General features: G+C 39.9%; 1 protein-coding gene and 1 long non-coding RNA gene across 11 annotated transcripts in view; one reads left to right on the top strand and one right to left on the bottom strand.

Annotated features, from left to right (window-relative positions):
* The window catches only part of GATB (glutamyl-tRNA amidotransferase subunit B), a 48927-nt gene extending 36936 nt beyond the window's left edge, over positions 1–11991 (bottom strand). Inside the window, exons 1-2 of one of the 3 annotated variants that reach the window (XM_052690267.1) lie at positions 11840–11991; positions 10168–10318 (exon numbers count right to left, since the gene is read on the bottom strand). In XM_052690267.1, coding sequence (XP_052546227.1) covers positions 10168–10318; positions 11840–11976 — 288 coding nt within the window. In that variant the 5' untranslated portion in view covers positions 11977–11991. Of the gene's footprint in view, positions 1–8989; positions 9084–10167; positions 10319–11564; positions 11675–11839 lie in introns of those variants that run through there. The other 2 variants (XM_052690268.1, XM_052690269.1) reach the window with 2 other exon arrangements.
* Positions 11992–12088: 97 nt separating this feature from the next.
* Positions 12089–13315, top strand: part of LOC128084331 (uncharacterized) — a 207798-nt gene continuing 206571 nt past the window's right edge. For 3 of the 8 annotated variants that reach the window (XR_008208472.1, XR_008208468.1, XR_008208465.1), the window contains exon 1: positions 12090–12249. This is a non-coding gene — a long non-coding RNA (uncharacterized LOC128084331). Of the gene's footprint in view, positions 12250–13315 lie in introns of all 8 variants that reach the window. The other 5 variants (XR_008208473.1, XR_008208471.1, XR_008208467.1 and 2 more) reach the window with 3 other exon arrangements.

Genomic DNA, 13315 nt, shown 5'->3' with positions numbered 1-13315 from the left:
TTCTGCTCTCTCTTTCTTGAGGCAGCAGCACACCGGGACATGTGTTGCAGAACGAAGTATTTCTTGCACTAAATGCAATAAAGTCAACATACACCCCAGAAATGTAAAAAAATAAAATAAATTAGATCCCAGGACATACATTTTAATGAATTAGATTCCATATTAATTCATTATCTTAAGACTTCCACTCCTACTTCTAAACATGAAGAAATCAGCATCCCATGATTACCTACAGGACTACTTATCTCAGAAATAGGTAATTTTTGTTTCTTTTCACAAAAACAGCTGGAAGGAGGAAGTAGTGCTATGTACTTAACCAGCTCTCCACAGACCTGGTAGTAATCTTTAGAAACCTGAGCAGATACATCTAATCATACTTTTCAGTACTCCTATTTCATATGAGTCTGAGTTTTATTTGCTTCCAATAACGGCAATATTCAGCACTATTATTCTTGCAGTTTTAAGAAGTACCACCTTGCTCCAATGTATGCTTCTTTGAAGTGCATTAATAAGGTTAACTTCAAAATAAATTATTTTTATCTATGTAGTACAAACATAATGGCAACTCTTCAATCGGATACTGCAGTTGAGTACTTGAACATATAGCTCCTTCATGGCACTCTCCCCCACACACAGAAAGGGGCAAGCTATGCATGTACAGGATGTGTAGGACAATAACCAAGAGCTAACTCTTCTCCAAATAACCCATTTATTTCAATAGTGCCATTGGGAACCACACTCCACCTCCATAGGCATACAGTAACAACAAGCCAACTTTGGTCTTCAAAGAGCCTCAATATTCCAACAAATGAGGTTAAGTGTAGGGAAGATTCAAGGGGAAGGCCAGCTTCAGTTAACAAGTCCTGCATTTCAGTCCACAGCATACTTCCAGCCTCAAGATAAGATTGTGTTCTCACTCCTAAGGAAAGGTGCAAGCAAGCAGGGGAGGAAGTAGCAGGCATCTGAAATGATTATTTCAGACTAACAAAGAGATTTCAGAACAGGGAAAGAACAGAATGGCAACTGAGAAGTTGAAGCAGTACGTAGAGTTAAATATATCTTAATACATTTGGTAACCTTACCTTTCTGCTGTCTGGTATCAAAGATATATACTGCTATACAAAACGTATTAAACCTAACCTTGTCTGGTGGCAGAGTTGGCTTGCAGTGATGCAGCATACACTTACACATGGCATATCTCAAAAATAACGAACTCTGACATCTTAGCAAGTGCTCAGATCTCAAACGCATTACTTTTGGTGTATCCACAGAATAACAAGGCACATTCTCTTGAAGCTGAAGAGCTAGTTTGAGAGCTCATCCCACTAAGCTGAAAATAGGACGAGCTATCTTGTAGTAGCGGTGATAACCAGAAAAATTCAGTAGCAATACAGAGAAATTATGACCTCCTGAGAGTAAGAAAAACAGAAAGATGTCACCGAATTCAAGGCTATTTCAATACTGACTGCTGAGTTTCTCAACAACAGTCGCTAAAACCCACAGAAGGAAAATTCCATTCAGACTGCCGTGTTCTCAGAGGAAACAACCAATTTTCTGGGCTGGTAGTGAGGGATTCAATCCCATGGCACAGCTTTAAACCAGTAATTCTTGTGTTCACATTTCCATCATCTGTGGCTACAACCAAATAAACTTGTGTCATTAAGAACTGGTTCCAAGCAGAAGACACAACAAAGCACTGGAAATAGAATGGTTAATAAACTCCATAATCAAATACTGCATTTCTGTGGCATTCCCATCAACATCCCAGATCTATTCCTTATACCCTTCCTACTTATAGCAGCATCTTCAGGGTATGCCACATGTGTTTTGTGACCAGTCAGAAGGATGGGTACTCTGTTGCACCAGCTGAAATGCAAACCAATGCCAAAGCCATGTGAGATTCAGTTAAACGCAGGAGGAAAACAATTCAATGATTCTAGAGGTCAGTGGCTAAAACTTAAGTTACACAATGCGACCAAATTCAAATTCCAAGTTTTGACAAGGAGTTTCTCAGACCTTTTTTCAAACGTGTTCCGCAAATAAAAAATAAAATATAAGTCTAACAGAGGCTTTTCAACACAAATGACATTTGCTACGCTCAGCATACCCAACGGTGCTTAACTTGGTAAATAGCGAAAACTCCAAGCACTTCAGACAGAACAGAATTTGAAGTGTCTAAAGCAGCTCCCTGCCCTGTTTATTCTTGCAGATTGCTCACTGCTCCTAGATTTGTGGAGGGTAAGTTCCCTTGTCTCAGTTGCAACAGATTCTCAAGTTCAATATACAGTGACTGTCGTTCTCTGACTTGTCTGCTCTCTGCTCCTCAGCACAATTTTTGCATTCACCAAAAACTCACAGCCCCTTACTGTAATTCCTTCAGCCTTTTTTCGTCCATTCTGTCTCCTGAAATGCACTTATTTACTCACCAGAAAGAGCACCCAGGAATACAACTTATAAATTAAGGGTAAAACAGAAGAGAACCAACACACACAAAGACAAGAATACACTAATTCAAGTTAATATGTGACACAACACAGCAAATCTCGCAAAAAGCTGTTAAAAAAGCAAACTAAAATACTCTGTTAGAAAGCAAGTTTTTTGTTGTAATTATTTGTTAAAAGGTAAGAATAGCAGGACCAATGAAAACTGATTTCCTATGAATAAGTATCCAACCTTGTTTTACCTAAGCAGTGATTTCAACCCTCCTGCCTCCAAGATTCCCTTCATCTTCTCCCCAATTCCATCAAAGATCCCAAACTCACTGACGTCTGTTCACGCACTTCCTGATACATTAACGAATGCTTCAACAGGCTCAAAATTTTTTTAGACAATTTGGCTGATCCTGGCAATGAAAATACATAAATAACATTTCTGTATAGAAAACAATGGTTGCAACGCTAAAATCCACATGTGTAGTTGAACTCCAGTGGCAAGAGCCCATATATTCCTTCGAAAATAGAATAAATAAAAATAGCCATTCCATCTTTACAGCACCAAGGTGGCTAATAAAGAGAAAAATACAAAGAAATAAATTAATTTTACCCTAGGAACCAATTACTGCCTAATTGCACCAAGATAAGTTTCAAGCACAATACATAAAACTGACAGTTACGCAACATTACACATGAGACAGCTAACCAAGATGAGAACAAAGACCCAGTCTACAATTACCTGACATCAAACACTGTTGGACAGTGTTTCCTAAATACCTTCTAATGAAAAAAAAAAATCTTCAAAGACAAAATTGATAAGAAGAACAAAGAAGCAAGACATCAGTTGGCAAAGTCAAAATGCTAAAAAAAAAATAAAAATCAATCACTGTTGCTACTGAAACCCTTAACAGAGCACTGTTCTCATACACATGTGTATATATATATATATATATATATCCCTTGTGCTACACTGCTACACTACCTTGTATCCCCTCAAAGGGAACCACCTGGAAACAGCTTGAAAAGAAAGTGAGATAAAAATCTTAACAAAGCATATATAGTGAAGAAGCAATAGAAATTCCTCCCACTCCTGCCAAATCACCCACACTTCAAACTTCAGATAAATCCCTAGCACGCTGGGAAATGTTACTGCAATAACCTAACATGCATTTCAGCAGTAAGCTCAGAGTAACTTCAGAAAGAGGGGACATTGATCTGTCTAGTTGTCACGTAACAGCCGTGCTTCCACATATCAGGGATGGCACAATCCCTGCAGCAGCAGAACAGTGCATACGAAGGGAAACACAATGTTGTAAACACCAGTTCTACACTAAGTAGTAAAAAACAAAAGGAAAAGGTAGAGCAAGAAAAAAACAACACAGTAAGACATAAGTGAAAATGTGAAAGACATAAGTGAAAATGCACACATAACATTACCGATGCATTGTCAGATCTAATGAAAGAGGTGACAGCAAGATGTTAGAGCCACCTCAGTGCAGTTCTAACTGACAAGTTTACATTAGCCAGGGGGACTTGTTAAGTATAAACAGCAATGCCAACAAGAGCTAAAAGGAAGGGAGCTCAGTAGGTAGCACAGTTTCTGAAATGTTAAGACAAAGCCCTACAGGAGTTGTTAGCCTTGACAAAAAGACTAAAACACCCAGAATTAATACTGCAACTTCTCACAGATAAAGGAGACAGAGCAAGAAAAGAAAACTTTACAGGGCAATTCTTCAAAGCCTGGGAGAAGAGCCATAACAAACATCACCAAACATTCCAGAGCACAAGAGCAAAGACATTTCTAGAAAAATGGCACTTAATGCTTAGTGTGAAGGAAAGTCAATGCAAGCAAGTGCATTAACTGAGGAGGCGTAACATTTCTCAGACCCAAACTGAAGGAAACTAGTTCCATACTTAACTAACCCAGGCAGTAAATGATCCTGTGACAGAGAAGGAAATATGAGGAATACCCTTCAGAATAAACCAGCCCTGAAAGTCACCTGAAATACATTTCCTCATCTTTGAAAGGCTTCTCCAGACCAGTTCAACAGCACTGAACTGATTAATAGCTTGAAATTACATAGGTAGGCTCTAATCCATCATGCACTCAGAAATTAAAGGGTCTATGAACTCTAAGGGCATTCTCAGGGTGCAAATCATCTGAAGGTCTGTTTCTCTCCTCGAGTTCCTTCTAAACTAAGCAGGATTTTCTTTTTAGAGGCCCAGTGGAACTAGCACTAACATTCTTTCAAGTCTAGCAAGGTGGGACTGTGCAAGCAACAAAAGGCCGTGAACTGTGATGATACAATGCATGCGGCAAACCCAAATACCATCTGGAAAGAAAGGACTGCTGTAGATGAATTTCTCAGAAAACATCTCTCTCTGAGCAGTTATTATCCTTTCAGCGGAAAACATAGCAAGCAATTAAACTGAACCTCGACATCAGCAAATAGCTTAAAACAAGCATGCACTCACTTTTCCATCAGGCACTACTATTCATTTACTAGTAAAGGAGAGTTGATGGATACAGCAACTTAAGCACATGTGGTTTCAAAGAAAAGAAAAGGTAGATTATGACAGCTAAACCACCACACATACAAAGATCATAAGACAGTCCGATTCCTCAAGAAAGGTGTGCAATTAAAATGTAGTTAAAAGGAGAGCTAAGAAACAGTTTTTCAAAGCAAAGTATTACAAGAAGGGGTAAATTTATACGCGTGCCAGCAGGAACGTCAAAACACTACTGAAGTCACAAGTTGGTAAAGCAGGTGCTGCAATCACCACATTTAACTGGCCCAGGGTTTCAGAGAACCTAGTTTCAAACACTAAGTATAAATTCTGGTCTGAAGTACCATTTCTGTTCTGATATAAATGGTGACAGAAACAACAAAATCCACAGAAATCATTCAAGTGCCTTCGAAAGCAAATTCATCAGGTAAAACCTGTATATTAATAACACGTAAAATTCATCACCAAGTTTGATAATCTATCACCCCAAGCTAGCTGTAAAAACACCAGGTATCTGTCACAGTGAAGGATGGACGCAGTCTCGACACAGAATAAGGTAACTAAAGCATCACCCTCCACATCCCCAAGCAGGTTATTACCCCTACCAGGTCCCTGGGCAGCAATTCGACAGCACTGCACTGCAGGGTGGGGAAGACAATGGTGCAATAACAGTGCTGCAGTGACAATCCTTAGCTGTGGAGAAGTCAGATTTTGGACTTCAGGTTGCCAGTAATACAATACCTGAACCAACAAGGACTAACAGCTATTCTAGTTTGACTTCCTTCCACAAAAAAAAAAAAAAAATATTGTCTGGTTGCGGGAGTGTCATTATGCAGCTGAGAGAAGATACAGTAGGGTGCGAAGGCATCCTTCCAGCACTCCTGGTGGAAAACTAAAAGAATTTAAAATGAGGATATGAAAATCTCAGTACAGGATAGCAGCTATGGGTAAGCTGTCAAATCCTGAAGGATGCCTAATCAAAAAAATGTCACTCCAAAAGTAACGTCTACTTTTTCCCCCCCGTGAAAACCACAACAGATTCAAAGAGCACAATAACACTATCTGACAGAGCAAATTCACAGCTAGAAAACACTATTTTTCAGCATAGTCACCATTAGCAACACATTTTCACCAGTAATAAACAAGAGCCTGCATGCCACACTTGTAAAAATCCTCCTTGCTGACTGGAACACAGCTTGTCTTTCACATTGCTGTCGCCACTGCTGAAACACACCACTCACCCCCTCACCATGCTCACCCCCACTGTTTGGTCCCCAGAAACATTCAGCAAAGATTGATGACTCTCAACAGGTGCCAGTTATTCCATGGGGAGGAATTCAGTGGCGCACCTTTGCTTCATAAACACTCCCATGTCAGATGCCATTTTGTCAGACTGCCCCTTTGCATCTGTCACACAGCAACAACCTGTAATGGAATCAGCTCCTGCTGCTTTACCACCAGTATCCACTTCTGATGTCATGGGACAATGTGATAAAATAGGAGGCACTGTTTTCAGAAGAGCCCACTTATATATCCCAAAATTATCATCAATCTCAGGATAGCAGTCTTCACCACACATCTTAATCCATTTCATTAGTGTGAATAATTTTTTTCTTTATTATACGCACATCTCGGCTATTTCCAAGTGTTGCCAAAAGTCACCTTACAAATAAACAAGAGAATCTGTTCACACTACAAGGACAACGAAATTCAAATGCTCGAGGTGTCAATAGTTTGAAGACACTTAAGACTGCAGGGCTAACGTTCAAATCTTATTACATTAAACCTGAGTTATGTAAATCCTAGATTATTTCTCAGTATATTTGCCTAGAACAAAGCAGGATCAAGCTTTCAGTTCAATCATGAAGCACACAAACAGAAAATGTGCATCTTCTGCTCCGATGAGTATCAAAGACTAAGTACAGATAATAAAGATTTCAGCCTTTAGCTACTAGATCTATTACCTTATTTCTTAGGCTGAGCTGCAATTACCTTTTGGTCAGCTACCTCAAGAATGAGAATATCTGGATTCACTTTCTGTGAGCCCACTCATCTTTAGAAACCTTTAAGACATTCTTAGAATTAACACAAAGGATATATCAGAGTGGAAGCGAAGCCACCTTTCTGAATCCTCAGAAGGATTTCATATCAATCTACAGGTATGTATAATGCATTATACACCACACCATGTCTTTAGCTTAATATAACAAGTCCCCTGAATACACCACAGTAAGTTCATTGCCAAGTCCATCCACTTTGATTTTAAAAAAAGCCTTTCTTACATTTTTAGGGTTTATATTTTGTTCCAAAGCGAAGCAATCCTTACAGAAATTTCTGCAAGATGCTGTCTGGTCCAGGGGCGAGGGGCTCCATCACCACAGAGCACAATAATGAAGTCTGTAGAGTGGCATGGGGTGTGCTTTCTGGTCTCACTATTTAATCAAAGCTTTGTCAGGCCATTTTTTCTGCCTTATGCCAAAAAAGCAGTACACCTGCATAGCACTTCTTGCCTGTAGCTGTCTCTCAGAGGCACATTATCAAAGTGGCATAGCTGAATGTTCATGGCGCTAACACTGTTTTTTACAGTCCTCCTAAGGCCTTACTTGTAGCAGTAACATAAAATAACTTGCACAACAGTACAAGAAAAAAATGTAAAACAGAAAGATGGAGAAAGGCTAAAACAACACCTTTATGCAGCAAAAGATCACTCCCATGCTCATTAGTGACCAAGAAACGTATAACAAATAGAAAAGCTCCCTCCGCACCGTTCCTTCTGGTCCCACTGCAAAGCAGAGTGACAGTACAGTTGTCTATCAAAACTATATCACAGTCCCACAGTAAGTTTAAATCCCTCTGTCATAGAACGGTAACGGTTGGTCTCAGTTTACAACAGCAGTTACTCTCTGCTACATTGTATTCTTCAGTTCCCTTAAAACTCTGCTTTTTTTTTTTTTTCATTTCTCAACAAAACAGAGTCGAAAGGCCAAATGCATACCTTCTAAATGCATACCTTCTAAAGACAGTTTAGAACATTTAAGATGTTGCTCCACTTCTATTTAATTAACACTTGGTTCCAGAACAAATACCCTTCTCCAACTTGTGTATAGCAAGTACAATGGTAAAAATTGCAGGTAAGACTACAGATGGTATTCTGTATCACACTGTAACATTCTTTTTGTTTTGTAACATTCACTTTCAATCCTGTTTGCACTACTACTACACAGAAAAAAAAAATAAATATCTTTCTTGCATTGATAAAAGGAGCTGGTAGAAGCTAACACTGAATCACTACTTTTCAATTAACTTGGCCACCCCGCTTTAGCATCTCAGGTGCAGCTATCTTCTCTGCCAAAGCCTGCACATATTAATACATTCTCACAAAGGCTATACAAAGCCTCATTTGTAAAACACTAGCAGAGGAAAACAAGCCAAAAAAAACCACCTCTCCAACTTGGAGGAACAGAAATACTTACATAAAAGTGAAACTCTATGTAAAAGCTCATTTTTGGTCTTCAAGAACATTTTCTACTTGACTGAAGACAAGCATCAGATAATTTAACTGAACTTCCACCATTTTCAGAATGCTAAGTTAGTCTGAAACAATTACATGATTACGAACTCCCTAACTTTGGCCTGCCTTCATATGAAAGGAATTCATCTTCCATGTTTCCAGTCTAACTAGAAGCTTTTGAAACCAAAAGATTTTGGAAGATTCCTGTTCTCTCTGGCAAGTTTTCAAGATTTCCACACAGTTAGGTCTGAAACCGCTCCAGATTGGCACCAATTCCAGAGTCAAGTCCAAATTTTACCAGCACTGAACCTCCACTTCTTTAGGTTTCCATGCTTCCGCAAATACAGAATGAATATCAACTCATTTCTCTCTTTAAGGATCACATGGCATGTATCAATCCACCTATAATTCTCATTTTAATGATATTACTTAAAGCTTCATATAACCAAAGAATATTAGGATGTTATAATCACAAATTAAACAAGAGAGTTAGGCAAAGCAGACTGCGATAACAAAAGACAATAAATAGAAGGCTTACCCCTATCTTGGGCTCACACACAAAACACCAGCAGAGAAATCTCTTCTCCAGAAGAGATCCTTCTCCCCTGGCAGCCAGCTCTTAAATAGGTCTAGGAGGGGGGCAGCCAGGCTCCACCCCGCTCCAGCAGCACAGCTGAATTGCCTTCGCCTGTGCTCCTCTGGCTGACTCATGGCTCGCCTCAGGTGATCAATCAGAGGTTCAGTTTGTGACTCAGCAGTTCCCATATAAGCTTTAATAGGTGAAGAAAAGCTTCCAACAGATTAAAAGAAATACACTTGCAATGGTAATTCAACCTCCACAAATATACCTAGGGGAGTGTTCTTGCATGAAATAATTTGACCCCATTACAATGTCTTCATGTTTGTTGCACAATGCTCTGCCAAGTCTTTTTGGTACTTATTTTCACTGTATAAGGTTATACTTACTAAATATATATATTTATATTAAATCTCTAGGGTTCCCAGAGAATTCTAAGGAAGCACTGGCACAGGTACCACAAAAAAAACCAAACAAACAGACCAAACGAAATTATAATTGAGCTGTGACTTCAAACAATCATTATGTTGTCCCTAATTAATTCTCATTGCAAAATGCTAGCTAGCTGTTCTGACTTGTTCACAACTTTTCACACAGATTTTTCTTCTTTTCTTAAAATTACATCTCACTGAAATTAGGAACAGTTGACACTTTGCTAAACCAGAGAATTTCTACTCTGGAAACCAAGGAATCTCAGAGTAAAAACATTGCAAACAGGACATGACAGCTACATCAACATACATATGACAAAGTAGCATCAAATGGCCACTTGGAAGTCCAAGATGTCCTTCTCTCACAGGAATTTAGGTAGCTCTCAAATTTAAAGAATACCCTGTGCCTCACACTAATCAAATACACTCTGGTCTCAGAGAAATACTGGAATTCATTTAATATATCAAACAGACACTCATTTTTTTTTCTTTGCAGAAAATATCAAATACTTATATTGATAACTAGGGAGTGAGTAGACTAAAAAGAATCAAAATCAAGTATCTCAGATAATCAGACAGAAAACATGAAAACATGTAAAAATAGTTCTACAGGCTATATTTTTATATTAAAAAGAACAAAATATTTCAAATGTACTCAAACTAAGCTGACATAAATTCTTATGAAAATCAAGCCAAAACATAACTTACTGGCAAAGTTCCTGGTAAAGAAGCATCAAAGAAGGATACCAAAGAATTAGGAGGTGCTGCAAACTGGACTCGGGAGCCAGAGAAAAGTTTTGAGTTGGAAGTGATCTGTGCATGAATTTCCAGACCCACAACCGGTGCCCATGGAGCAAGACTGAAAAGAAAAAAAATAAAAATCAAATGTAGTCAACATACAGATGACATTTAAAAAAAACACCTAAAAACAGTTTTGCAATTGGGTTTTTTTTTGTTGTTTGGTGTTGGGTGTTTTTTGTTTTTTTTTTTTTTACAAATATTTGAAATGCCATTTTAAAGAAATTACAATGTCTAACATAATGTAAAAAAGATTGCAAACGATACTGCAAATCCATCTACAGCATGGTGGCAAAGGTTGTGTTGCAATACTGGAGACCAGGCAATAACTCAAAACATGTAAAGACAGGACTGTATGGCAAAGTATGTTGATTATATACAGAAGAGAATGCTGTAAGAAAGAAAATCTAATGATCTGAAACTTTTGCCTTTGCCTTAGATGAGAAGTCTTACAGAAATTAATGAGGCAAACTTGCATGCTGGATGAACCCTAATTTGGTAACTCAGGAAAATTATGAAATCATCATAAATATCAATTACTTCTCATGTAGTCTGATAAATTTCCAACAGACAGGTGGCATAATAAATTATGTATTCTTTGTCAGCTAGTCACTTGCATGCTGGGAAAGGCAGCTCTCCAGAGCAGTGTTAGTAGCACATTAGCATAAACATTAGAAATCTGGTAATAGAGAAATCATCACTCCAACTACAGAGCTACTGCTCTCTGAACATACTCTACAGAATCAAGCTTCTCTATATTATCTGGAAAGTAATTGCAATTCTCACATCCATAACCTTTATATGGATAAGAGAAAAAGGGTCACCTTTACAGTATGAATTGCTTGACAGTTTCTGTAAGCAATTATCTGCCCTTGTACAAATGAAGTGGCCAAATTAATATTTCAGTGATGAAACAACCTTCCTACAACAAGATAGCTCAGCAACAAAAGTACCTGGAGAGCTAGAGCAGATAAGCAAGCTATTGAAAAATATCAAACCGCCAAGGTACAGTGTTCTTTCCACAGGCAAACAGAAGGCACGACAGCATTTCGGTCTGCCTGCCCTCATACAGCCAAGCACAACCCTACAGCATCCCTGCAGCCATGCAGATGCCACCTGTATCTGCTTTAGGCTTAAGATGCAGATGCTTAAAACACGCAATATTAAAATTCCTAACAAACACCTCGTTTTAGAGAAAAAAAGTTTTAAAAAAAAGACATTGATCTATTTTTTTTCTGGCCAATTTATCTCAGTATCCCGTTTCTTTGCAACACAACCCCACCACCGCACGGCATCTGAAAAATTACCAGAGCGCAGTCAGGCTCCACTCGGTTACAAAGATAAGCAGAGCTCTGGGCCTGCTCACCAAACGCGAGGAACGCAGCGTTCGTTCACGCTGCATCTTTATCTACGTCGTTGAAGGACCAACCCGAAGCAGCACATTCCTGCCAGCATCTACGTAACTTTATTTAAATCATCGGTCGTGGAGAGAAATCCTGAACGCTAACAGAGCACACGAAAGCTTTCACATGCCAGGGGGAAGAAGTCCAGCGCCCCTCCCCGCGCTTTCCGAGCACCGTACCCGCTCAGCCCCAGCGGCACCGCCCCACCTCCGGCGTTGCACGCGACGGCCCGCCAAGGGCGGGAAGCAGAGCAAGACCCCCCGGGGCCGCACTGCAACGCTCGGCGCCAAACCCCACCGCAGCCTCGCGCCGCCATTTTGCTTTGCAAAACGCTGAGGGGTCACCGCAGCACCCCCTGGGAAATGTAGTCCAGGAGCGGAATGGCCGCGCGCAGCGGCCGGAAGGAGAACTCCAACTCCCGACAGAGCCCTCGCCTTGGCGTCCTACCTAAGCCTGCTGTTGAGGGAGGAGCGAGCTGCACGCGCACGCTTCGCCTTACGAGGGGAGGGAATGATAAAGCAGGAGATTCTGATGAGCGTGAGGCTTTTATCCCTCAGTTCGGCTGACCCGGCGCCTAAATAGCAGGCAGGTGCGAGCCTGGTTTCTGGGCCAATTCTCTCCCTTATTTCTGGACAGGTGTTGCCCTTTGTGCCCGATTATGTGGTGCTGTCGGTGCGAGACACTGTTTCAGTGCAGTCTGAGAAGGTCTCGAGAGCCTTGAATCCACAGGTCCTCAGTCTAGCTTGAGAAAATTAGCGGTCGTCCTAGAAGTGCTGGCACAAGACACTGGTTACTTTTCTGTTTTCGTCTGATCTCTTGTTTTAATAAGTCTCTCGCTCAGGGTCTCCCAAGGGTTGCATATTCTTTTGTTTTGGTGTCTGATACAAAACCAGCTGATGTTTTATGAGTGGTGTTTTGCAAATCTTTGCAAATCACCTGCTGTTGCCTGACATGTTGCTCGTATGGTGCCATTTGGTTACAATCTTGTATGCAGAGCAGTGGGATCTCATCCCTTCCAGGAGTGAGGATGTTAGCGCCTCACAAAATGTGGCAATAAAGATCACTGTCCAGGGCGTATGCTAGCATTCTAGATGCTGTTTATGCAGCTACATCTAGCAGATGATAGAATTAATAACCTTCTGTCCTAAACCACAGGCCTGTGGAGCTTAAATGGAAATGTACATTAGCTGTTGCTTGCTGTTTGCTCTGTGAGATGCTGCTAATAGAAGCTAATCTGTCATAAACATATGAGTAGGACTGATTTCTTCCAGCAGAGGACAGTGATGCACATAAGCACTTGACATTATCTTGCACACTTCATAACCTCTCCTCTTCATAATGACTCTTCTCAAGCTTGAATGTGAGATGCTAAGGGGTTCAGAATAATGTGGAATATATAATTTATGCAACTAAAAAAACATTTTGCAACAGTTGTTCCATGTTCATTTTCTAAAATACTCATATTTTAAATGAATAGAATTAGCAGAAGGTTCTTTTATGAGAACACGTTGGGAGACACCTTCAGCAAATGCAAATCTGCAGTTACTTGCACAGTATAGTTCAGGAATTTCAATTTGTTGCTTTTCCTTGGTGAAAATTCTTCATCAATCTCAAAGTCTGACCAAGACAAAATTCCTTTGCTGTAAAAAAAAAAA

This window comes from Tympanuchus pallidicinctus, unplaced genomic scaffold, assembly GCF_026119805.1.
Source record: "Tympanuchus pallidicinctus isolate F22 unplaced genomic scaffold, pur_lepc_1.0 scaffold26, whole genome shotgun sequence".
NCBI classification, from domain to species: Eukaryota; Metazoa; Chordata; class Aves; order Galliformes; family Phasianidae; genus Tympanuchus; species Tympanuchus pallidicinctus.
The sequence above is the reverse complement of the archived record's forward strand: the minus strand, read 5'-3'. Positions and strand labels throughout refer to the sequence as shown.